Source organism: Microchirus variegatus (assembly GCF_963457635.1).
Source record: "Microchirus variegatus genome assembly, chromosome: 3".
Taxonomy (NCBI): domain Eukaryota; kingdom Metazoa; phylum Chordata; class Actinopteri; order Pleuronectiformes; family Soleidae; genus Microchirus; species Microchirus variegatus.
The window spans coordinates 1155442-1182836 of NC_139804.1; the positions used below are offsets into that span (position 1 = coordinate 1155442).

Genomic DNA, 27395 nt, shown 5'->3' on the forward strand with positions numbered 1-27395 from the left:
TAGAATAGAGTAAATTACAGGATTGGAGTAGATTATAATGGATTAGACTATATGTCACACAAAACAGATTAGAATCAATAGTAAAATAAGATAGAATTAAGAATATAATAATATATATTTATACTATATATATATATTATATATACTATATATTATATATATATATATATATATATATATATATAGCTCCCTGCCTTGTGTTCACTGGCTCCATTGAAAACAAAATATGTAAAAATATGTACTGTAAAATATGAGCTCTTTCGAGGAAAAAGGCTAAAAAAACGACCACATTGTCTTGTTTTTGTGTGTCAAATTCTGTGATAATTGGATCATTTCTATTGAGTTGGTCTTTTATATATACTGTATATATACGAACATATATGTGAATAAACATGGCGTCGTTGACCTTTTTTTAATTCGTCACGTGAATGATTATGTTTCCACTCCAGGTTTAAGAGAAACCAGCGTGGTGTTGAGTGTAGGTCACAGGTCACAGGTCAAAGGTCAAAGGTCACAGTTCACAGGTCACAGGTCACACTCACTCACTCTTTAACCTCGTAGAAGCTGGTTTGTTGTTGTGTAAATGTGTTGTTTTTAAAAGTGCACTGGGACTTTTACACAGCGCTGTGTGCGTCATGTGATCACATCTGGTTTCACTCACGCTTGTATTCAAATTCACACGGAAACACAATGATGTCTGACTGTAAGAATGTGTGTGTGTGTGTGTGTGTGTGTGTGTGTGTGTGTGTGTGTGTGTGTGTGTGTGTGAGGCAGCTCCACAGACCATAATAACCCTAACATGAGCTTTTGTGACGTAACGTGTAAAGTGAATTAAACACAGAGACTCAGGTGTGAAGCAAACACACGAACGTGTTGATGAGCGAACGCTGAAACGATGTGAGTCACTGTGTTTGTTCTGAGAAAACACACAACATGATATATAACATGTAAACATTAGCGGACGGTGGTTTGGATCAGCAACTGTAGGGGGCAGCAGTGAGCATCTTGGGTCACTTATTGGAACGAAGAAATTCAAGCACTTTCCAGGACCAATTCCCTTTAAATTCAAGGACATAAGACGGGAGGACAACTTAACGTAACCTGTGATTGTCCTGGAGATCTCGGTCAAAGTCGGTCTTTGTCGTCTGTCTTTGGTGAGACAGAGATGTTGGACGTCACGTCGTCATTTTCTCTTGTCTCTTGTCTGAACTTTACTCGCTCATTGTTCTGCACGGAATCTCACGTCAACGGCAGAGACAGAGAAAGACAGTGGACAGTGTCCACGACACATGCTAGTAATGATGTCTCCACGTCTGTCCTGCGTCGGCCTCTGCGTCTACGTACGTCAAGCAACGCAGAGCGTGAAACAGTAGGTGGCGCCGCGACAAACGAGCAAGATATTTAGCTAAATAGCAACTGTTTTCAAGCACTTTCCAGGACCAATTCAAGGACATAAGATGGGAGGACAACTTGTAGGAGTGTGGTTCTGCATCTGGACAAGTGATTGTCTTTGGGATCTTGGTCAAAGTCGGTCTTTGTCTTTTGTTTTTGGTGAGACGGAGATCTTGATTCGTCATTTTTCTTCTCCCTTGTCTTAACTTTACTCGCTCATTGCTCTGCACGGAATCTCACGTCAACGACAGAGACGGTGGACAGTGTCCACAACTCGTCTACGTACACGAAGTAACGTACACTCTTGGAAATGAGGCTTCCAAAAGGGTTCTTCTACAAGAGCTGAGGTTCTACCTGGAACCATTTGCTTCTGGTGGTTCTTGGTAACACTAATGGTTCCAGTAAGAACCATTTTGATCCAGAGAACCCTTTAAAAACCCTTTTCTGAATAAAAGGTTTTAAAAGGGTTCTTCTTCTACCAGGGCTGAGGTTCTACCTGGAACCATTTGCTTCTGATGGTTCTTGGTAACACTAATGGTTCCAGTAAGAACCATTTTGATCCAGAGAACCCTTTAAAACCCCTTTCCTGAATAAAGGTTTTTAAAAGGGTTCTTGGTGGAACCCTCCAAAAGGGTTCTCCTATGAGGACAAGCCCAAGAACCTTATATGGTTCTATTTAGCACTTTTATTTCTAAGAGTGCAGGGCATGAAACAGCAGGGAGACATTTACCTAAATATCAATTTCACTTCTTTACTGCACAAAATTCAAGCACTTTCAATGACCCATGTCTATCTAGGACGATTTTCAAAAACTTTCAAGGATTTCAAGGACCCGTGAGAACCAAATACGCTCTCTATGGGCGTGTTTGCTTCACTACGGTACATATTTCTTTTGTTTTCCCTTGAGGAACAGAACCAAAAATAGCCACCCATTCTTTGGCACCCAGAGTATAATAACACAGTCGGGGGCGGAGCTAGACCGGCTCCACCCACAACAGTCAGCTGATTGGGCGACAAAAAAAAAAGCAATGGTAGTAAATATCCCATGTACGTCCCACATTGTTGTCTGTTGTCTTCTTCTTCTTCTTCTTTTTTTGGAGTTGACAGACTGGACGCAGCTTCGGCGTTATTCTGCCCCCTACAGTCTGAAGACGTATCTGCATTTAAGGGGTGTTCCATTTCTAAGTGACAAAATAACCCTCAACACTTGGTTTTGAGGCCAGTTAAGATTAAGGGTTAAGATAGGAATTGGAATTGGCCCTTGATCTACCGGAAGCCACGGTCGCCCAGCGGAAGAGCCACTGTGCACGTAGCCTGTGGAAACGCAAGCCTGATCCAGGACTGAACCATTCCAAACCGAGCCGTACCACGATGGAAAAACACACGTGCTCACTCGGGACGGATGGCACAGCGCGGCGCGGCGCTCTGTAAAAGTGAAGGACCGAGGAATCATTCGCGCAAACGAGAGGATGAATTACTGCGTTTACTGTGTTTCTCATCAGTGCTCGTCCTCTCGCCGCCGCTGTTGTCAGACAGTCACGTCGAGGAAAGAAAGTTATTTTCTTGTGATAAAGACTCTGAGCGTCGACGGCGACGACGATCCTGATCCTGAAGCCCCGAGGAGAATCGACCTGTGAACTGTGGTTTGATCCGTCACCGAGAGACCGACTGACACACAGCAGATAATAATACAGAGAGCGATCGCCCTGTGACCCCCGAGCAACTCATAAACTGCACTGCGCCATCAGCTGTATTGTGTGTGTGTGTGTGTGTGTGTGTGTGTGTGTGTGTGTGTGTGTGTGTGTGTGTGTGTGTGTGTGTGTGTGTGTGTGTGTGTGTGTGTGTGTGTGCTCTTGTACTTGCGGCATACTGAGGACCAGTGAGGGTTTTTAACCAACAAAGTGAGGTCATTTTTACAGAGTGAGGACATTTTGGCCGTTCCTCACTTTGTTTTCATTGAAATCACTTCCTTAGGTTGCTGTAACATGCTATACTCAATTTGTCAAAAAAAAAAAATCAAAATTTGGACCAAAAAATTTGGGTAAAATTTTGGACCAAATTTTTTTTGTCAAATTTTGGACCAATTTTTTTTTTCAAATTTTGGACCGATTTTTTTTTTCAAATTTTGGGTCAAAATTTCCCTCTCTCTTTTTTTTTATTTCTCAAATTTTGGATGACATAGTATAGTAGGACGTTTCTGTCAAATTTTGGACCAAAAATATTTGGTCAATTTTTTTTTTCATTTTGGTCGACAAAATTTTGACCAAAATTTTAAAAAAAAAATCGAAACAGTTTTCCAGCCCTTTTTGCTCTGGGGCTCCACCTGCAGACATTTTATGGTACTGCAACCAGTAGTTCTATATAGATGTCATTCATGAAGTAGATATTTGTAATTGTGTTGATTTATAAAGTGGAAATGCTGGTCCTCAGTATGCAGCAAGTACAAGAATGTGTGTGTGTGTGTGTGTGTGTGTGTGTGTGTGTGTGTGTGTGTGTGTGTGTGTGTGTGTGTGTGTGTGTGTGTGTGCACTGACTCCCATTCATTTAACCACAGCCTCATCACTAACCCTCGACCATAACCAGTCGATGGCAAAGAACTCACATTTTTAGTCCTAAATGTAACTATATGTAACTGTTCTGCCTCATTAGGACCAGGTTTTGGTCCCCGCGAGGACTACTAACGAGGTCACACATACAAGAGCTTTTATGTGTGTGTGTGTGTGTGTGTGTTTCAGGTCTTCCACATGTTGTGGGGACCTAAACCTGTTTACACAGTCACAGAATGGGGACAAAATTAGCGTTTAAAAGTGGTTGGGATTAGGATTCGGATTAGGCCAGTATAGTAGTTATGGTTAGAATTAGTGTGTGTGTGTGTGTGTGTTCTGGTATGTGTTCTCTCATTAGGACACGTTTTCCTGTCATATAAACACTGACCTTGTCAGGACCAGTAGCTCTGATGGAGACCAAAACCTGGTCCTAATGAGGCAGGACCTCATTAGTGAGCAGTTTAGTGGTTATTGGTTAAAGTTTGGGTTGGTCATTAACTGGTTATGGTTAAGGGTTAGTCGCCAGTGTGTGTGTGTGTGTGTGTGTGTGTGTGTGTGTGTGTGTGTGTGTGTGTGTGTGTGTGTGTGTGTGTGTGTGTGTGTGTGTGTGTGTGTGTGTGTGGAGACTAAGGCTTCCGTGCAAACCAATCCCCCAAATTCTCTGTGTAACATCTGCGGTGCATTATTTATAAATGACCTGTGTCTTTGCGCAGAAATGGAACGCAGCCATGCACACTCTGCACGGAGAGGCTGCGCGCACGCACGCACACACACACACACACACACACACACACACACACGTGTCACATTACGCAGCATTAATTCAGCCATGGACAAACAAATAATCAGCAAACATGTTGTTGTTGTTGTTGTTGTTGTTGTTGTTGTTGTGGTGCACTCACCTCCTCTGAACATCCTCCTCCTCCTCTGTCCTCTGACAATCATCCAGATTATATTCCAGAAAAGTCCGAGTCGCGCGCGCGCTCCTCTCTCTCGTGAACTTGAATGTCACTTCCTGTCACTCCTCGTGGATTCTTCCACAATAATAATAATAATAATCTCCTCCTCGGACCGGACAGCAGTCACAACAACAATAATCAGAAGAAGAAGAAGAAGAAGAAGAAGAAGAATAAATCCGCGGTTACTCCACACGCGCACAGGTCCCGAGGCTCGCGCTCGTGCTCAGCTGTGTCTGCTGCAAACACACTCACACACACTCGCACACACACTCACACACACATACACACGGAGAGGCTGCAAAAACATCACATGTGAGGAGGAGGGGGGAGAAGAAGAAGAAGCGCAGAGATTTTAAATCCAAGTCTCCAAATCTCGCTCTCCTGCGTCCACGTCCACAATCTCACGCGCTCCCAATCTCTAATTAACACAAGTTATTCCGCCTCTGATGTGGGATTATGACCGAGTCCTCATCAAATCCTCCTCAGCGTTCACTTTGATGATGCTCCTCTCTCCTCTCTCCTCTCTCCTCTCTCCTCTCTCCTCTCTTTCTTTCCTCCTCTCCACTCGTGACTGTTGAATCCTCTGCTTCTCCTCACAGAGCGTGGACGTGGATCAGAGCTCCAGCAGAGAGAAAGTGTGTTTCAGAGGTTCTGATTCTTCACCGGGCAGAACCTGGTCCTGGTCCTGGTCCTGCTCCATCCTTCATCCTCATCCACATCCTCATCCACTGCCTCTACTGATACTGATGCTGCTGCTGCTGCTGCTGCTGCCTCTGTCTGCGCCTGCAGTCTCTCTCTCTCACTCTCGCTCTCTCTCTCTCTCTCTCTCTCACACACACACACACACACACACACACACACACACATTCTTGTACTCGCTGCATACTGAGGACTGGGTTGCTGACAAAGTGAGGACCAGCATTTCCACTTTATAAATCAACACAATTACAAATATCTACTTCATGAATGACAAAGAACTACTGGTTGCAGTACCATAACATGTTTTTTTGGTCCAAAATTTGACATAAACGTCATAATATACTATATGATAATGATAATGCACAGTGTCGTCCTAAATTTGAAAAAAAATTGGACCCAAAATTTGACAAAAAAAGTCATACTATACTGTCATCCAAAAATTGAAAAAAATAATAAAAAAAAACATTTTGAAAAAAAATGTTGGTCCAAAATTTGACCCAAAAAGAAACATTTTTTAGAAAATATTTTTTGAATAAAATTATTGAAAAAAAAAAGTGAATTTTTTTTTTGAAAAAAACATTTGAAAATTTTGTTTGAAAAAAAACATTTAAAAAAAAATTTTGGTCCAAAATTTGAGAAAAAGTCATACTATACTATGTCGTCCAAAATGTTTTGTTTTTTTTGGACAAATTGAGTATATCATGTTATAGCAACCTAAGGAAGTGATTTCAATGAAAACAAAGTGAGGACCGGCCAAAATGTCCTCACTCCGTAAATTGACCTCACTTTGTTGGTTTAAAACCCTCACTGGTCCTCAGTATGCAGCAAGTACAAGAACACACTCTCTCACACACACAGGTTTGCGCAGCTATTCCTCTCAGGTTTCTGCATTCATTTAAACAGACTTAATGTAGCCTAGCTTAACTCTCTATAACCTTAACCCTAGATCTATATAACCTTAACACCACTGCCGGGTGAAAACAAAGCAAATAAATGTATGTGATTTTAATGAAACCAAGTTTTTATCTTCATATTTTTTTATTTTTTTTTAGAAACTTTTTCTTCCCAAATTCCTAATTTTCCAGTAATTTTGGAGCTTTTTTATATTTGTCCCCTCATGATGCTTTTCTTTCATTTTGTTAGACACGACACAGTTTTAAGATAAAAGAACACTACTCACATTTGTCATGTATTGTCATGTTTTTATCGGGTATTATTTATTATCTCGGGTAAAAATCACCCGGCGTTAGTGATGGTGTTTTGAATTTGAGCGATTAGTGTTATAGGGTTAACCAGTTAATAACTAAGCCAAACTTTAACCAATAACCACAATTTATAGTCATAAACTGAACCAGTTTTTTTAGAAACTAGGACCAGGTTCCATTAGGACTATAGTGGTCCTGACAAGGTCAGAGTTTATGACAGGAAAACATGTCCTGATGGGGTAAGAAATACAAGAAGCTGTGTGTGTGTGTGTGTGTTTGTGCAGCTATTCTTCTCAGGACTCTGCGTTGACTTCCATTCATTTAAACAGACTAAATGAAGCCTTAACTCTTTATAACCTTAACCATAACTAGTTAATAACTAACCCAAACTTTAACCAGTTTCTTTGAGAGAAAAAATGTCATAAACAGGTAACAAATACAAGAACCTGCATGTGTGTGTGTTTGTGTGTGTGTGTGTGTGTTTGTGCCGCTGTTCTTCTCAGGACTTCCATGCATTTAAACAGACTGCACTAACCTTAACCATAACCAGTTAATAATGACTAACACTAGTCCTAATAACCTATCACCAAAATGTTAGTCCTAAACTTAACCAGTTCATCATAAATGAGGTTCTGCCTCATTAGGACCAGGTTTTGGTCTCCATGAGGACTCTACTGGTCCTGACAAGGTCAGTGTTTATGACAGAGAAAATGTCCTAAAGAGGTAACACGTACAAGAACAAACACACGCATTCTTGTCCAGAATGTTGTTTTATTGAATTGAATTGAATTGAATTTAATGTTATTTAATTTAATTTAATTTAATTTAATTTAATTTAATTGTTTTTTGTTTTTATTTTATTTTATTTTATTTTATTTTATTTTATTTTATTTTATTTTATTTTATTTTATTTTATTTTATTTTATTTTATTTTATTTTATTTTATTTTATTTTATTTTATTTTATTTTATTTTATTTTATTTTATTTTATTTTAACGATGATTTCCGTTCCCCGCTGCTCCACATCGTTGCCTCGGTGATTGACTTGTCTCCGCTGCGCTCGTCCCTCGATTGCTTCCTCCTTTCCGGTTCCTCACGTGTTCATGTTGTGAAGAAGAAAAGATGGCGGCTGCTGTCAGTGAAGTCCAGGCCGTGGTCGCTGTTAAAAAAGCTTCAGGTAAGAAAAACTGACGCAGAATGAAATGTTTGAATTAATCCGGAGGAAAAACGTGACGTTTGTGTTTAAAATGACGTCATTGACGAGGTAAAGTTGACCGTTGACGCGGTTTTATTCAAACACGAATCGCTCGCTGTGTGTGTTTGTTGTTCACTGTGTAGATTTACCGCAGTTATTATCGTTAAATTGACTTAAACGTGAGTTTATTTCAAACATTAATGTGTTTAAACGGTAGATTCTGGAGCCTCGTTGTTAATTTCATTCATTCACAGTGTTTTCGACACATTCATTTGAAAAACCGTCCGTTAAATGTCTGTTTAAAGGCTGATATTTTAATTTAATCAGTGTCTTTATTAGCAACAGAACATGTGTTTGTTTCAAATGTGATTGTTTTGTATTGTATTTGTATTAATCTGTTACTGAATTGATTGCCAACTTTGTTAAATCAGGTGGAGTGTTTTTATACTTTAAACAAGCCCTCTGATGTTATAATTTATATATATATATATATATATATACATATATATTATATGTTATATTTAGTTCATGTCCTATCATATTCATGTTTTCCCTAAATCTCACAGTCCTGCAGAATGTGTGTGTATGAGAGCTGCAATGATTCATCAATTATTCATTTATTTAAGTTGAGTTGAGAAAATATTCACATTTAAGAAGCTGAAAAATCACAAATAATAGTTTAAATTATGATTGTTTAGCCATCAGATGAATCCATTCCCTGTATCCACTCTGCTTTCTTTGTCTGTTTTATTGTTATTGAAAAACTGCACAGTTTCAAACAGTTATTATTATTGTAGTACCTTTCTATTTGCTATTTTGTTTGTGCGTTGAGGTACTTTTTAAAATTTAAGTACACACCTGACATCGAGGAAACTACATACTGTAGTTTAGTCTCAGCATGAACCACGACAACAGCTTTTTCCTCAGTATTTAACCACATTTTGTGGAAAAAAACAACTTATTTTGATTGTCCAAACACCGAAAACAGACATGTCAATAAATTGATGCGACATAAAGACGTGTGAGGAAATGCACATGAAGTCCTCGCTGTCAGGAAGCAGAGTGGAAGTTTTACAAATCCAATCCAACTTTATTTATAAAGCACTTTAAAGAACAACAACAGCTGAAACAGAGTGCTGTACATCACAGTTAAATAAATAAAACATACAAAAGTGTGACCGAATAGACCTAGCAAACAATAAAACAATAAAATACTGTAGAAAAAAAAAAATATATATATATATTTATAAAACACAAATGGGTTTTAAGATGTGGACAGTGAAGGGGCGTGTCTAACAGTGAGGGGGCGTGTCAAACATGCTGTGGAAGAGCATGTGGAAGAAAAAGCTCTGCCCCCTCTGAGCTTCCAAATGCTGCCTGAACCTGAGCCTGAACCTAAGTCTTGACTCTGAGCCTGAGCCTAAGCCTGAACCTGAACCTGAGATCAGGTGTTGCTGTGTTGAGCTCCATCTCCTCCAGCAGCAGAATGTCCCTCGTGGAGAATTAATTTTAGAAGATGCTACTAGGACACATTTGTCCAATTCCCATCCTCTCCTGCCTCATTACTCGTGGCCTATCACTGCAGAGCTGAGGGACACGTTTGGAGACTTTGGCTGAAGGAAAAAGAAAAACTTCTCTGACCAATGTTACCTTCTTCTTCTGCTCAGAGCTTTTCCAAACTTTAGAACATTTCTGAAGTTTCTTATTGAGCATCATTTGGTGCAGTGTTGCCTCTGAAGACGGGTCCTGATACAAAATTCAAATATTTCTTTCTCTCTTGTTCACAGATTGTTGTGCATGTTGAATGTCCGGCTGCAACTAAGGATTCTTCTTCTTCTATCTGTCGATTATACTCTACATTAATGGATGAAATGTCAGAAAATGTTGTAAAATATAGATCCCTGTTTCCCAAATCTCAAACATGACGATGCTCTCGAGTGTCTTGTGTTTAATTTGTTAAACGGAGCAAAAAAAAAAACAGGCAATATTAACATTTAAAATCTGAAAACGGTCACAATTAATTTAGTAATCAATTACTGATTGCAGCTCTAATTTAAACCTGCTTTAAGGTGCTGGAAAAGCATGAAAACTGACCTTGAAAGTGCTTGAATTTGACATTTGAACTTCATGAAAAGCGATTTAAACGATGAAAATTAGCTCGTCCAACTGATCTGGAGCTTTTATTGTGGAATAAAAATCAAGATTTTTGATGAAATGAACCGATCAGACGGCTGAGTTCCATTTAGCTTCCTTTGTTTTCACTCACAAATGTTGCTTTTGCTGCTGCATGAACCTTTAAATAAGGATGAAAACGCCTGTATCTGTAGGATGTAAATGTGTTGTAGATTTGACTTTGACTCTGACTCGTCACTGTCTTGTCTCCAGGACCGCGAGGACCTCGACGAGTGGCCAATCAGATTCCTGATGAAATCCTGCAGGACCCGGAGTTACAGGAGGCGATCAAAGCTCTGCCGGCCAATTACAACTTTGAGATTCACAAGACGGTTTGGAGAGTGAGACAAGCTAACGCTAAGAGAGGTGAGCGCTAAATTATGTTTTAATAAACGCAGAGTTTAACACATTATGTCAGGGTAATCTTGAGAAACGTCGACAAATGTTTCCCAAACTCAAATGTCTTGTTATGTCCACAAACCAAAATGATTCAGTTTGAATGATTTCTTTATTTCATGGCAAAGAAACAAGAAAATATTCACATTTAAGAAGCTGAAAAATCACACAAACTGGTTTTAACTATAAAAAAACAATGATTAAGTCATTGATTAATCGCAGCAGCCCAATATGTGTGTTTCTATCTATCTATCTATCTATCTATCTATCTATCTATCTATCTATCTATCTATCTATCTATCTATCTATCTATCTATCTATCTATCTATCTATCTATCTATCTATCTATCTATCTATCTATATACAGTCTTTTACGAAGTACCTTAAAGTGATACTTGAGTATGTGTCCAGTATGTGACCAGAAAAATGCCTTTGGTAGAAGTTGAAGTCACTTTTTTATAAGATTTCTTAAAGTTTATGATATTTACTGTACTGTACTTAAGAATCACTTAAGTCTTTTTCTGATATAAAATGGACTTAAGTTTAAGTTAAGTAAAAGCATAACTTCTTCTTCTTGGTTCTTCTTTGGTTATGTCAAGAACTGCTCATTATTTTGCAAGAGGTCCCTTGGTGGATGTTGAGCACAGCTCATTATTTAGCAGGTGGTGTCTTGGTGGATGTCTAGAACAGCTCATTATTTAGCAGGCAGCGTCTTGGTGGATGTCTAGAATAGCTCATTATTTGGCATGCAGTGTGTTCGATCTCAAGAACAGCCTATTATTTGGCAGTCAGCCTGTTGGTGGATACTATTCTATGTATAGCTAGAACAGAACAGGTCACTGTTTGGCAGTCAGTATATACATATATACATGTATACATATATATTTATATAGTTATTTATTTATGTATATATTTATTTATATTAACTTGTGTGTGTGTGTGTATTTGTATGTACATGTCTATGCAGAGAGAGAGAGAGAGAGAGAGACTTTGTTATATAGCAATACAGATATATTGATATACAGATATATTGATATACATATTGATATACAGATATATTGATATACAGATATATTGCGATACAGATATATTGATATACAGATATATTGATATACATATTGATATTGATATACAGATATATTGTTATATATATTGATATACAGATATATTGATATACAGATATATTGATATACAGATATATTGATATACATATTTATATACAGATATATTGCGATACAGATATATTGATATACAGATATATTGATATACAGATATATTATTATATATATTGATATACAGATATATTGATATACAGATATATTATTATATATATTGTTATACAGATATATTGATATACAGATATATTGATATACAGATATATTGTTATTGAATCATGGCCCGGTCGTTTCCTGCCTCAGGGGGGAAACATGCAGACGTCGTAGTGAGAGCGTTGACTCATTTTTTTGGGATGTTCCTGCAGTGACTGTGTGGTTTTACTGCAGCCTGCTGCCTCTCGCTGTTTGTTGTGACATTTATTTACTTATTTATTTTATTCCAGGGCTCATCCTCTCTCTCTCTGTGTGAGAGTATAACTCACCTTATTACCCATGTCTCCCTCTGTTTCCCTTTGTGTCCATCTGTGCCTTTGTCAGCCCTTGAACCCCCGTTGAGTGTCATCGACTGTGCTTTTTATTTATTTCTTTAAAGACACGCAGAGGAATTTCATTTCACACACACACACACACACATGCCACCCGCGGCCTGTTTCCGCTGAGTTTATAAATAGTAACAAAAGCCGTGTTGTATTTGCCTAATTTTCACATTTGAATCTAATTGTGTTGTTTTGATATTATCTGCGGCGTCGCGTGTCGGCTCTTTACAAGATCAGCTCGGCTCCTCAGACTCTCAAACTGCTATCGGCAAATCAGTCTGGATTAGTGTTGCACATTTGGTTTCGGGAAAAAGTCAAGTGAGCAAAAATGTAATTAGGTGATAATAACTCGCTGGCTTCAGTCTATTGTGCTGCTCATAGAGGAGCAATAACAGTGAGTGAGTGACGCGTCTGTGACTGGATCTCTGGTTTCAGGGCGAGCTGAAGGTTCTTCAGGTGAATCATACAAAGAAAGTATGATTTCATGTGTTAGATATGAATGACGACCTTTAAAGCTGTTCTCTTTAAAGAGAAACTATGGAAGGGTAGAACTGCCACAGGGGAGAAACAAATATGTGAGCTGTTCCTCGTTATAACGAGGTGGTTTTCTTGTTTCTTTTACCCCGGGTTTTTACCCGAAAGTCAGCTTTATGGATTGATCGTTATGGGATGTCCACCTGAGGGATGCAGGGATGAGTTGACGACCCTGCGCACACGGAAACAAAAATGTAAACAAACTTTTTCTTTGTAGATTTGAACAAAGTTGTCTGCGAACACCGCAATCGTTTCAGGAAATGACTTCATCCACATGTGGGAGTATGAAATGGCTCACTATTTGGCAGTCGGGCCGTTTGGGATGGATATATAGACTAGCTCATTATGTGGCAGTCGGTCTGATGCTGGATATATAGTATAATTCATAATTTGACAGTTGGTCTGAAGCTGGACTTAAAGAACAGCTCACTATTTTGCAGTCAGTGTGTTGGTGGATACATAGACTAGCTCATTATGTTGCAGTCGGTCTGATGTTGGATATATGGTATAATTCATTATTTGGCAGTTGGTCTGAAGCTGGACTTAAAGAACAGCTCACTGTTTTGCAGTCAGTCTGTTGGTGGATACATGGAGTTGCTCATTATGTGGCAGTCGGTCTGATGCTGGATTTAAAGAACAGCTCCCTATTTGGCAGTCAATATCTTGGTGGATGTGTGGAATTGTTTATTAGTTTGCAATCAGTTTCTTGGTGAATTTATAGAACAGCTCATTATTTGGAAGTGTGTTTGTTTGTAAATGTTTGGAACAGCACATTATTTGGCAGTCATGCTATTCACGGATATAGATGACAGCTCATTATTTGGTAGTCAGTTTGTTGGTGCAAATATAGAATAGCTCATTGTTTGGCAGTCAGTCTGTTGGTTGATATAAAGAATAGCTCATTATTTGGCAGTCTATTGGGGATATGTACAATAGCTCACTATTTGGCAGGCGGTCTGTTGGTGGATTTATAATACAGCTCAGTATTTGGCAGTCACTGTGTTGGCAGATATAGAGAACAACATGATTTGGCACTCAGTGTGTTGGTCGATACATAGAACGGCTCACTATTTGGTAGTCTGTCTGTTGATGGATGTTTAGAATGACAAAAAAATACAATAATAAAAAAGTGAGTATAATTATCTCCAATGTTCTGCCTCGCTATGAAACACTGGACCTTTAAGATTATTAAATCTCTGTTCTGCAAACACGTGTGCGTGTCCAGGCTGTAGATACCACTGACTGTGATCCACTTGAACTTTCCACTGGCATCCAGCTATTTTTCACTATTGTCATGTTTTCAGTTTCAAAGGAACACAGTGTTCAGACAGAGGAGAAAAGGCCATCGTAGACTGCTGCTTACCTGAGAGTTTTTTGGTAATCTGGACTGAAATAAACCTGTATTTCTGTCATTTTGGGGGCGACGCACACAAAAAAAAAAACATTGAGAGGAAAGGAATTTGAATTAATTGAAGAAAATACAAGTCCATGGTTGTTTTGTCAGTCTAGACATGAGCTCAAGGTGGTCGGGCCATCTGTGGTTTAGTTGGATGTGCAGTTCACGTCGGCACTGAGCAATCATCAATGCAGAGTTAACTCTCCAGGATTCTGTGATTGTAACTGCTCTATCATTACAGCTTTTCCTCTCAGGAAAGTCATGTAAGCATGAAGGGGAAAAAAAGAAACTGAAAGAATTGAGTGCTCATTGTGTTTCATATTGTTTTGAGTCTCAAGGAAACAAAGAAACTGTCAACTCTGTGAAGCCTCTGATTGTCTGTAGGACTTGGGAAAGAGAAAGACTCCCCGGGGGTCCTAGTTCATAGAATAGCTCATTTTTAGCAGTCAGTCTGTTGGTGGATATAGAGAACAGCTCATTATTTGGCAGTCAGTCTGTTTGTGGACATATCAAACAGCTTGCTATGTGGCAGGCAGTCTGTTTGGTTATGTTTAGAACTGCTCATTATTTTGCAAGAGGTCTTTCGGTGGACGTCGAGTAGCTCATTATTTTGCAGGCAGTGTGTTTGATGTCCACAACAGCTCATTATTTGGCAGTCAGTCTGTTGGTGGATGAGTGTAACGGCTCACTATTTGGCAGTCAGTTTGTTGGTGGATACATAGAATAGGTCACTGTTTGACAGTCAGTTCGTTTGGTTATGTTTACTACAGCTCATTATTTAGCAGGCAGTGTCTTGGTGGATGTCGAGAATAGCTCGTTATTTGTCAGTCAGTGCTCAGAGTCCTCAATTTAAAAAAAACATTCCAATTATTCCTTAAGATGTTTCAAATATTTTCAACGGATCCTTGTTCAGGGCGATGCTGACTATTATTGTAGAAATTTATAATTGTTAAGTCATTCCGAGATAGTTTTTGTTTTTGAAAAAAAAGTCAGCTCACTATCAAAGTACATCAGGCCAAATGGCTAATTTCCTGAATTTCATAAATTCATTAAAATTATTCCTTAAGAGATTTGCGAATATTTTCAACGGATCCTTGTTCAGGGCGATGTCGACTATTATGATGGTAAATTCCAAGTCATTCCGAGATAGTTTTTGTTTTTTTGAAGAAAGTCAGCTCACTGTCAAAGTGCATCAGGCCAGATGGCTCTATCAAAATGTAGTTCAAACACCGTTAAAAACCCTTCGAATGGAGGCCGTCCTGATAAATGGTGGCCGATTTTTATTTTCAAATGGATAATGTACTTTTTTAAGTAAGTTCTGAAGCACTTGTGTGCCAAATATGGTGCTTGTATCACCATGTGAAAGATCGTTTCAACAATCTGCCCCACTATAGATTGCAGGCCCAATAAAGACTACAACACAAATGCTACAACTTGTATTGTATAAAGTGTTTCTCAGGATTAGAGTGCAGTGTTTTCCAGAGCGAATATCGACTCTGTGATTGTAACTACTGTGTCATTGCAGCTTTTCCGCTCAGAAAAGTCACTACAGTGTGGAAAGGGGAACAAAAAGAGAAAGAAACTTAAATGAAATAATTTAATGCTCCATGCGTTTTGTATTGTTTTGAGGCTGAAGGAAACAAGGAAAAGTGTCAACTCTGCAAAGCTTGTGATTGTGTGTCGTTTAGTTGTGAGCAGACCTTGGCAAAGAGAACGACTCCCCGGGTGTTTCACAATCCCCCGAGCGAGACACTTTCATGGATTCAAGGTCCGCCAAGACTCGAGGCCACGCTGCGTTTTGTGTCTTTGACTTCATCTTTTATGCCTTTTCTAATTTTTCATGGTTTTTTTTCCTCCCTCAAGTGTGATTGTGTGATTCTTTCAATGCTGGAAATAATTGTTGTGTAACACTCTGAAGGCTACAGTAGATATTATTATGTAGGATTGACAGGGAAGGAAAATACACCTTTATTGTCTTTATGTTGTAGCAGAGCTGGCCAGTAAATGGATATTATGTCTATATATGGTGATATTTTGGATATCATCAACTGTTGGTGACCTTTCTTGGTTTAAAAGGCCGTTTGATTGATAATCATCATATTTATAATGTTGAACAAATGTGTGATATTGCTCGGGCTTGACAACATGGGAAAAATATCATAAAACAGGATATAAATCAAATCAGTACGTCTGTAAGGCTGAGTGATAGGTCTTTGGTCTATATTTTGAGTCTCTGTCCTGTTATAGGACACATGTGGATATATAGCTGCACACAGTGACAATACACTGTAAATACACTAAAATAAATAATGAAATACTTAATTTATGATCTCAACAAATATTATTATTATTATTACCTTTCATTTCAGATCATACCTGCATTATTTATTGTGTTACAGTCGACGACATTGACTATAAATATGGTAAAATTTAGCTGGAACACAAATAGACTTAAAATGAGAGATTATTGTTATTAAGTGACTTTTTTTAAAATACAATTTTCTCGATTTATTTATTAGTCGACTAATTTTTAATCAATATATTTAATACGATTGCCAGATAGTTAGTGTACATATGTATATGTGTATATGTATATATGTGTATATATGTATGTATATATATGTGTGTATGTATGTATGTATATATATGTGTGTATATATGTATGTATGTATGTATGTATATATATATATGTGTGTATATATGTATGTATGTATGTATATATGTATATATGTGTATATATATGTGTGTGTGTATATATGTGTATATATGTGTGTGTATATATGTATATATATGTGTGTATATATATATATATGTATATATATGTGTATATATATATATGTATGTATATATATGTGTATATATATATATATATATATTCACACGTTTAATCAGCTAAGGAAACACACATACACACGCACACACACACGCGCACACACACATACATGCGCACACACACATACACGCGCACACACACATACGCACACACACACACACACGCACATACGCACACACACACACACACACACACACACACACGCACACGCGCGCACACACACACACACACACACATCTACAGCCTGACTCTAACCTGGCTCTTGAATATTCCGTGTAATCCCTGGGCTTGAACAGTCAGTCTGCCGTTCACTGATAAATTGCCGGCGCCTGCAGTTCCTTGGTTTACATCCTGTTTTTCCGATCGTTAACATAATCCCACCTGTTGCTCTCTTGTTTACTCGTACAGCTGTTGTACGACAGCGTCATTAACGTGACGCGCTCCCCAAACGCTTTTTTGTTTTTGCAAATTGACATATGGTGTCGACGTGCCATCGGTGTTTTCACCCGAAGTGACACCACACCACAAAACGCTGCCAGGAAATGTGTGTTTTTTTTATTTGTTCCTTCAGATTTGATCCACGTGGGTTTGGGAAGTCGTGAAAACAAACCAAAAACATGGAATTAGAATGATTTCAAATCCGATTCAAGCAACATTTGCAGATGATTTGAAGTCAGATTTAAATCAGATTGGTGTCTGACAAATCTGATTAAATCACTTATTGAATTGGACAAATCCAGTTTATGAACTCTTTAGGTCTGAAATTATTAATTGATATATCATCGGTTGCTGAATGAATTGTCGACTATTTTGATAATTGATTCATTGGTGTTTTTATATATAATTATAACAAGTTTCTGTGATTTTTCAGCTTCTTAAATGTGAATGTTTCTGGTTTCTTTACTCCATAAACAAGTGAATCATTCAAACTGAATCATTTGAGAAACATCATTTAGAGTTTGTGACAAACACCGGATTTTCTGGATCAAACAATTGACCATTTAATTTAATGAATTATCTACTCATTTGATATTTGATTAATTGGTTTCAGTTGTTTTTTAACTAATTAGAACCAGTTTCTGTGATTTTACAGTGTCTTAAATGTGAATATTTTTTGGTTTTCTCCATAAAACAAAAGATATTATTCAAAGTGAATCGTTTGAGTTTGTCGACAAAATAATTGTTTGTTGTTTTGGTGAAAAACCAATTGACAATCAACATTTTTCAACATCTTCTGACATTTTATGCACCAAACTTGTATTTAATTGAAAAATCAGAAGATAAATTTGACAAAGCCTTTCAAAAAATGTGTTGTAAATAAAGTATTGTGGGAATTACTGGGAATGAACTGGACATTTCCACGGCTGGGAACTTAAATATAGTTGGTAAATAATATATTCTTGCATCATGTTCTTCAACTGTTCCAAAACCATGGAAACACAAAACACTTTCGGCATCTTCCTCAAAGTGGAGTCTCGCTGGACGACATTTTTTACCAGGAATTTGCCCAAATTTGAGAAATATTGCTTTTATTTTGCAAAAAACTTTGTGGAAACACAATTACTGTCTAAGAGGAAATCAAGTTGGGCTACGATTAGTTGACGATTAGTAATTCATTACGTCGACTAAAAAAATTTGCAGACGATATAATTTCACTGTCGACGCGTTGTGTTGTTGTTGTTGTAAATCACACAGATGCCACCTCATGCTCATCTGTAACTGCAATGTAAACAAACGCACACTCGAGCTATCCAGAACTAGCTACAGGAAGTGCTGGGGGGGCAGTGTTGCTCGCTGTTTACATCCAGCAAGGAAGCAGAGAAGAAGAACGCACGAATAATGGCGGAAACAGACGAAGAGTTTTTTAAAACTTCGACCCAAAGTTTCCAAAGTTTGGGAACATTTCACTGAAATTAAACCAGCGAAACACCTTAAATGCTCGTTACATGGTAGCACTACGCCAATGCATAAAACACCTTAAACGCCGACACCGCGGAGCCGCTCAATCATCACGTACCGCAGAGAAGTGAGTTCACAAATGACGTAGATATTTTGAAATCACATCCTCATTTTATTCATTAACCATCAGCCTATGATGCAAGTACATGATACGTTTGTGTCGTACTCCTATCAGTCGGAAAATCATGGAAGAAGCTAGCTTAGCTTTGCGTTAATGCGCACTTTACGGCAGTAATTGGTAAACCTTTCACTCATCAACTGTGTGATTTGGAGCATGTTAATTCGATATATGAGCTGTTGTTTCAGGTGTTTAACTGTGATAAATGTCGTGTTATTAAAGCACACGTGTGAGTCCGCTGTATGTAGGTTAAACACAAGTCCATAATAGGTGCTAACGAAGACAATCGCGATCAGTCGACAAATCGAAATGATCATTAGTTGCAGCCCTAGAATCGGGCAACGCCACGGGCGTTTTTTTCTCATTTTTCCGAGGTTACCGCGATCGCTGTCGTTCCTAAAGTCAAAGACGGATTCGTGTGCAAATGAGAGCTGGATTCAAACGTCCAGTCTCACCTGACAAAGCTCTTTGCTGCTGTCAGTCGTGGCCCAGGTTTACTCTGAAACCTTTCTCTGTTAATAAACCTGCCCTTTTCCAACATAATGACCTGTCTCTCAGTGTCCGCACGAGCGCCCGGTGATCCTGTAACCTTTCATCAGTAAGTAGACTTCTGACTCCTCCCACTCCTCCTCCTCCTCCTCCTCCTCTTCTTCTTCACACTGCTTCATTTATCTCTCTCCATTTCCTCTGAGGAAAAACCTCCCGGCCTTTTGTCTTTTCTCCGTTCCACCTGCGATTGTTGCCGTCAGTGACGCAGTTTGAGTCTTGAGATTATCTTCAAACTTAGAGCTCAAACTGAAATACTATACATTTACGCGTGAAAGTCGTTTGTTGAAAAAAAACGTGGGAAATTGGAAGTGGGAGGGGCTAAAAACAGACTAAAAAAAACTTCTATCGGCTCATCTGGTGTCGGGTTTAACGTACACGAACGAAACTTGGTAAACGTGTTTATTAGGTTGGGACGGTCAAAAAAGTCAACGATGACCTACGCTCTAAACCCAAAAGGAAGTCGGCCATCTTGGATTGAACGCCAATTCGGAGGCGATTTGGCACTAATGGTATTTGAATGAACTTGTCCTAGTTACTTTTCATGGGAATTAACAGGAATGAATAGGAATATAGTGGAATCTTTTCAAAATTGAAGGATGGGGAACTTAAATATAGTTGATAAATAATATATTGTCACATAATCTTGTAAGGAATAATTACCTTTTTTTGTATCATGTAAGCAATTTCCCAGAATGTTCATATATATGTTTATATGCTTAAATGTCCAGTTAAATCTAATTATTTTCCCATAAATTTCCATAATTCCATGGAAAGTTTCCTATTTGCGATGTATACAAAATTCCCCAACTGAAGTTCCCATGGAAAGTTTGTGAAAATGTTACATCGTACAGTAAAAACATACATATGAATATATACACACGTATATATTTATATATGGACATATTTACAAGTAGTTTTGTTGTATATTTTCGTTGGAAAAAACATATCAGTCGTCCATTTGAAAAGTGCGAAGATTGTTTCACATTAGTTTGTTCGAGGTGGGAACGTTCAAATCACACTCACTCATTCATTCATTCATTGTTTATTTTTAATTATTAAATTAAATCTAATTGCATCCGAAAAGCTAATTTGCATCTGTTGTCCCTGAGTTGGAAGACAAGACAACTAAATATATAAATACATGCTGTGTAAATATAACTCAACATCAACAAAAGCAGTAAAAAAACCAAAAAAAAAACCTGAATAAATTAACTCGGTTTAAAACAAAACAACAAACAAAAGTTAACGTTGACCTACTTTGACGCAGGGATTTACTGAAGGTTTAAATGTAGAAACAGAGGAATGGTTAGAAAAAAAAATGTGTTTATGGAGAGAATTGTGTTGTTTTTTTTATTGTATCAATCAAAAACAAATCTCTTTTTTGATGATTTGAAATGTTTTTTGTTTGTTTTTAAAATCCGTTCGTTTGATTGCATCATAAAAGACACACAATTCTCTCCATGTTTTTAAGTGAACACAAATCACACACCGTTTGTTAACAATCATGAGGTCCTCGAATGAGCGGAAATATGCAGACCCCCTAGAGGCACTTCAGAGGACTGCATTATTATCTTTGAGCGAGAAAGCCATTTATTTATGACGATTTTCTCTTTTCATGATGATCCTGATACAGAACATTCATGATTATCGACATATTTTCAGTCATTTTTTTGATCATAACGAATAATTCTCCATCCCTTAACGTGATTACAAATGTTTTAAATCAGGTTATTGATATCTGTCATTGTTGTTTTTCAATAATTTAGTAATTAGTAAAAGTATAATGTTCATGTCGTGTTAGCATTTGGATAATTGACTTTATATAGCACAGTAATTTAAGAGTGTCGGTCCAGAACAGAAGAAACAGCAGGTCCAGATATAACGAGTTTGTAATGGAATCAATTAGAATAATGTCAGTATAGATCCACAGCTAACAGCAGCATCATGGACATTTGTATATTGATGAAAATGTGTCATGGACTCATTTTACATCAATGTTCCCTGAGAGAAAAGGTTAAATATTAGTTTAAAGGTGCAGTGTGTAACATTTAGCTCTGTTTATGAACAGAAATTCCCTATAATATCCATAAATATGTTTGTTTCGGTGTCATATTTTTGTGTAGTCGACCTCCCGGAGACACCTGTTCTGTAGCAGCATGAGCTCGTTTTGAAGAGGAAGCTTATTACCTAAGAGCTAAGAACGGCTCCGCCCACATGAGCTTCAGACAAACGTAAAGAACAACAACACAACAACTTCATCTACAGACGACCACGGCAACTTGACAAACCTACGGCGATTACATTTTCTCTGGTCGATGAAGGCCACGGACGTTTCACAACGCTGTTTGGGAACATTCTGTTTGTCGGACTCTGCCGTCTCGCCACTAGATGTCGCTAATTCTTACACACTGGTCCTTGAAAGTTTGTGAATGAGACATGGGGTCGTTGAAAGTGCTTGAATTTTGTGCCGTAAAGAAGCGACGTTGATATTGAGGTCAATGTCGCCCTCGTTTGTTTACGCCTCGCCTACTGTTTCACGCCCTGCGTTGCTTGATGCACTTAGTATGTCATACTCTCTCCGATGTTGACGTGAGATTCAGTGCAGCACAATGAGCGAGTAAAGTTAAGACGAGAGCAAACGACGACATGATGTCTGGGAAATTCAAAGAGCTCCGTCTCACAAAAGACAAAGACTGACTTGGATCCCAAATACAATCACGTGTCCAGAGCGTTGCTGCAAACCAATAAAAGTGGACGCCGTCGTGGACGAAGACGAACTCTTAAAAGTTGTCCTTCCATCTTAAGCTGTGTCAGCACATTCTGTCCTTGATTTTGAGGGAATCGGTCCTGGAAAGTCCTTGAAAAGTCCTTGAATTTGATGTCAACCAAGTTGTGGGAAACCCTGCTTCCTATTTGAAGTCACAAATATCTTAAACGTGATTGTATACATTGTAATGTATACTTATTCAAATAACGCATTATTTAAAAAAAAGGTTTGGTGAAGCAGTGCTACAGCGCCACATACAGGCCTGGCATATGAACTTGCAGCATTTGGAGTCAATCATGTGGATGAAGATGTTTTGTGAAACAGTGTTTACGGAAAACTGTTTTTTCAAAGTGACAAATTCACTGAAAATTCTGAAAATAGAATGATAACATTCCATATATTTAATCAAACCCAGATATTGGAAGTAGAAAAACTCCAAATGAAACATGGACTCGCATAAATTGATGAGGGTTTTAAACCTAAAAAATTCCCTCACATTTTCATTTTTAGTTAATTTATTTCAACCCCCTGCATGTATTCATACTGAGCTCACACCTCTTTACGCCGACACCTCCACAGAAAATGTGATTTCAATTCTTTTTTCCTCATCACAGCCGGCATTTGAAAACACCTGCACCGCTATTTTCATCTTCTTTTTTTATTTTTTTAAACAGTTGTAGAATCTTTAATGCATTGCTGATCGCTGCCTTTATATCAGCGGCAAACCCGGCAGAATATCTGGCCGCGCTTTACATCTACACTCGTATTTTGCATGATTTTCTTGGGAAAAATGAGGGTGGCACAAAAAGGAAAGAGCGCTCGTTCACAGGGAGCAGAGCAGGTTTAGTTGAGGTGACGGGGAATCAGTGCTTCCAGCCTCTTCTGCCTGGATGATTAAAAAACGTGCCTCTCTCTACATGAAGAATGAGCCTGAAAACAGCCACAATCCACTTAGTCCTCCCCCACTCTCTACTTTAACTGTGTATGTACATATATGTGTATATGAGTCTGTATATATGTATATATCTATGTATATATGTAAATATCAATGTGTGTATATATATACATATACATATGTTTGTCTATATGTATATAGATATATACATATGTATGTATATATGTATATAGATATATACATATGTATGTATATAGATGTATGTATGTATATATCTATGTATATAGATGTATGTATATATGTATACATATGTATATATGTATATATATATATATAAACATGTATGTATGTATGTATGTGTATATATATATAAACATATACATATGTATGTATATATATAAACATATGTATGTATGTATGTATGTATATATGTATATATATATGTATGTATGTATATATGTATGTATGTATATATGTATGTATGTATGTATGTATGTATGTATGTATGTATATATGTATATATGTATGTATGTATGTATATATGTATATATATCTACATATGTATGTATGTATATATGTATATATATCTACATATGTATGTATGTATGTATATATGTATATATATATATATACATATGTATGTATGTATGTATGTATATATGTGTATATATATATACATATGTATGTATGTATGTATGTATATATGTGTATATATATATACATATGTATGTATGTATGTATGTATATATGTGTATATATATATACATATGTATGTATGTATGTATGTATGTATATATGTATATATATATATATACATATGTATGTATATATATATATATATACATATGTATGTATGTATATATGTATATATGTATATATACATACATACATACATACATACATACATACATACATATATATATATATATATACATATATACATACATACATATGTGATGCCCGCCCCCTAATGGTTAGCCCAAGATTTCAGCTAGCCATCGTAGGATAACGTCACTCCTAGTTACTTCCAATTTTTGATGTAAACGGAACGTACCATTTTGCCCAGTCCAGACGTTGGCACGTTTAGTAAAAAAAACAAAAAACATTTGCGGTTTGTAAGATAATTGTTAAATTGAAGTCCATGGAATTGTATTTTAAAAACATCAAAAATGGGGCAAAAATAAAAGAAAACATCTTCTCTGTCATGAAATAAAGTTTTTCTTTTTTTTTAGTTTTATTTTGAAATTCTCCACAGAGCATGCCTGTGTGATGTAGCAGAGCAGTGTGTTCCAGAGTTTCTCTGCCGGGTTTTGTGGTGGCTGCTGTTAAAGGAAAAGCCCGGCATCAGCAGACCTGAGTGTTCTCGCTGCCTGGCGAGATATTAAAAGATCTGAGCTGTAAGAAGGTGCTACATTATGAGGAGCCTTTTTTTATGTGAATAAAAGACGCTTGAAATCAATTCTAAAAGAAACGGGAAGCCAATGTGTGAGGGAAGCCATAACGGCTACATCAGTTTGTTCATTATTTAACTCGGGCTTTGAGAGATAACTCCTGCAGAAAGTGGTGTTTTTATGTCTTTGAGTGGCTGAGAGTTTTAAACTGTGACTCACAGAGCGAGCGGAGAGCATACTGAGGGAGAGTTTAATGGCTGTGTATATGCCTGAGCTGCAGAGATAGACCTGTGGTGATTGGTTTGGACTAAATTTCCAACAAACCTGTCACTGGCTAAAATAAACCAACAGTACTGCAGTGGCAGATGGGAAATTGCCCCTGAACTGTCACTATTCCCTGTCAGTGTGAACTACTGTGAACCAGTTGCAGTTGCTATGAATAGTTCTGCTGTCCAGAATGTATGAAATGACATGTTGCATCATGTTTTCATCTCTCTCTGTCTCTTTGTCTCCTCTCAACAGTGGCTCTGCAGCTTCCAGAGGGCCTGCAAATGTTCGCCTGTGTCATCGCTGACATCATTGAGAGGTAAGAGGTTCACACAGAGAGCGGCGAGCTGTGGACGCCGAGCTGTGGACGCCGAGCGTCACTCACTCAAAGCGTTCAAAGCTTCTGAAACGATAAGCAGTAGGGATGTGAATCTTTGGGTGACTCACGATTCAATTCCGATTCTTAGGCTCACGATTTGATTCAAAGGGTGAATTCCAATTCCTTGCTTAACCCTCAATCTCAAAAATGTTCTCCCTCTAGTCCAAGTTCTGTCCCGATTCTCAGAAAAATTAAGTTGAGGCCAAGTTTAAGGGCTGTATCGCCCTCAATATTGAGATTTTCCGAGACCACCCTTGGGAGCAAGGGCTACCCAGAATGCATTGCGTGTTTTCACATAACAAAGATGTAGCGTCGAAAGCAGCGAAGCGAGTACGCTACAAATGAAGTATTTTCTTTGTTAATAGTTTAATTTCTATGTTAACGCTTTAACTCATGTTGAACTTTGAGGAAGTTTTTGCTCCGAACGAGGACAGAAGAGTTGCGTAGTCGTAGTTACGTAGATCGTACGTCCTAACGATGCACGTGAAAGACGTCCTGTGCTTTGCCGTGTGTTTGTCGCGTTCGGCGACGCAGACGTTGTTGACGAAACTCAACGGGAAACGCAAAATCAGCAGTTGCCATGGTTTCTGTTGGTTGGCAGCAGCTTCGTGTTAGTGGGAGGAGCTAACGTGCTGTCGTGCTACAATAGCTAGCTTCGGCATGCCTGCAGGACTTCAAACTGGGGGGGTGTGGTTAAATCCTCGATTCCACCTTTTGATTTTGAAGATTTACCATCGAGATGGTGCCTCCCCGTGCTCCTCAGGATCTTTGGTGATCTGCTCAAACGTCCTCCCGTCCCCCGACTGTGTCAGAACGCTGACTCACAACCGTCTAACGCCACCATCTCGACTTGTTATGACAGCAGTCAAAGTGGCCGTTGGGTGACACAAACATTGCAGTTTGTGAGCTGAGAATGAGAATTTTAACTCTTATTTTACTTGTATCGTTGACGTCGGCGCGGCCTCTTTTCCAATCGAGCGCGTTGCCTTCATCTGGAAAGACGCATCGTGTTCACCCTGTGACTTGATAAAAGTACACTCATCAAATAATGTACCTTTATCTTCCACGGCCACTTGATATTCTTTAGGCGAGCAAAGGTTTTGTGTTAATTCCTCGTCGGGGGATTCGACAGAAAACGAGACTCAATTAGGCTGAATTTAAGAGAGAGGAGATATCGCAACTTCCACTGTTCACAGTTTGAGAGGGGGAGAGATATTATTCATGTTAATTACATCTTGTTTCAGTCGGCTTATGCCCTGCTGCACACCAGCACTCCATCACGCAGACACCAGCAGAAAAAAATCCTGCAGCAGGAGTTGCTGCAAGATTAAAGACTTAATAGTTTGTCTTTTATAGTTCTCTGTGCTTTAGCCTCCACTTTGCAAGGTAAAATCTGCGCCGGGTAAATAGAGACTGTTTTTCACGGCCGAGAACGAGAAAGAGACGCCGCATCTCCCCCCGCTCGTCGTCTCCGTGGCCTCATCTCACCTTCTCTTGATCCTGGTTTTCCCCGGAGAGAGTTTTTCCTCCCATTAAAGGTTGAGCAGTCGATGCTAAACGAGTCACAGGAACGACAGGAGATGAGATGAGATGTGAGCGCTGCCACAAACCCTTCAAACCCCACGCTTATTTGACATCGTGGACTGGATTCGCATCGCAGTCGGACGCCAACAGTCCACATCGGATTTATTTACAGGGCCTTGAAATCCTTAAAAGTTTGTCAAGGCCCTGGAAAGTTTTTGTGCTCAGCGCTTGAATTTTAATAGGTAAATGTCTTCCTCGTTTGTTTTACGACGCCACCTACCGATTCACGCTCTGCGTAGCTTGATCTACGTAGACGAGACCTAACGCAGGACAAACGCGGAGACAATAATAGCTAGCTGTCTCTTGCTGTTGTAGAACAATGGGCGAGTAAAGTTAAGCAAGAGAGCAAAAACTACGACGTGATGTCTGGGAAATGAAAGCTCCAAGATATGGCTTCTGTTAGCATCCTGTCGTCGGCGACGGAATTCGTCATGTGTACAAATACAAAAATTTTTTTTTTCTCCCATGTTTTCCTCCGTCTTTACTTCCACACTCTGTAACTCTATCA

At 38.3% G+C, this 27395-nt stretch overlaps 1 protein-coding gene across 1 annotated transcript in view; it reads left to right on the forward strand.

Annotated features, from left to right (window-relative positions):
• Positions 1-7923: 7923 nt before the first annotated feature.
• Positions 7924-27395, forward strand: part of dph1 (diphthamide biosynthesis 1) — a gene marked incomplete at its 5' end in the record, with an annotated part of 89575 nt that continues 70103 nt past the window's right edge. The window contains 3 exons of the mRNA XM_083886613.1: positions 7924-7978; positions 10382-10534; positions 25180-25243. Coding sequence (XP_083742739.1) covers positions 7924-7978; positions 10382-10534; positions 25180-25243 — 272 coding nt within the window. The remainder of the gene's footprint in view (positions 7979-10381; positions 10535-25179; positions 25244-27395) is intronic.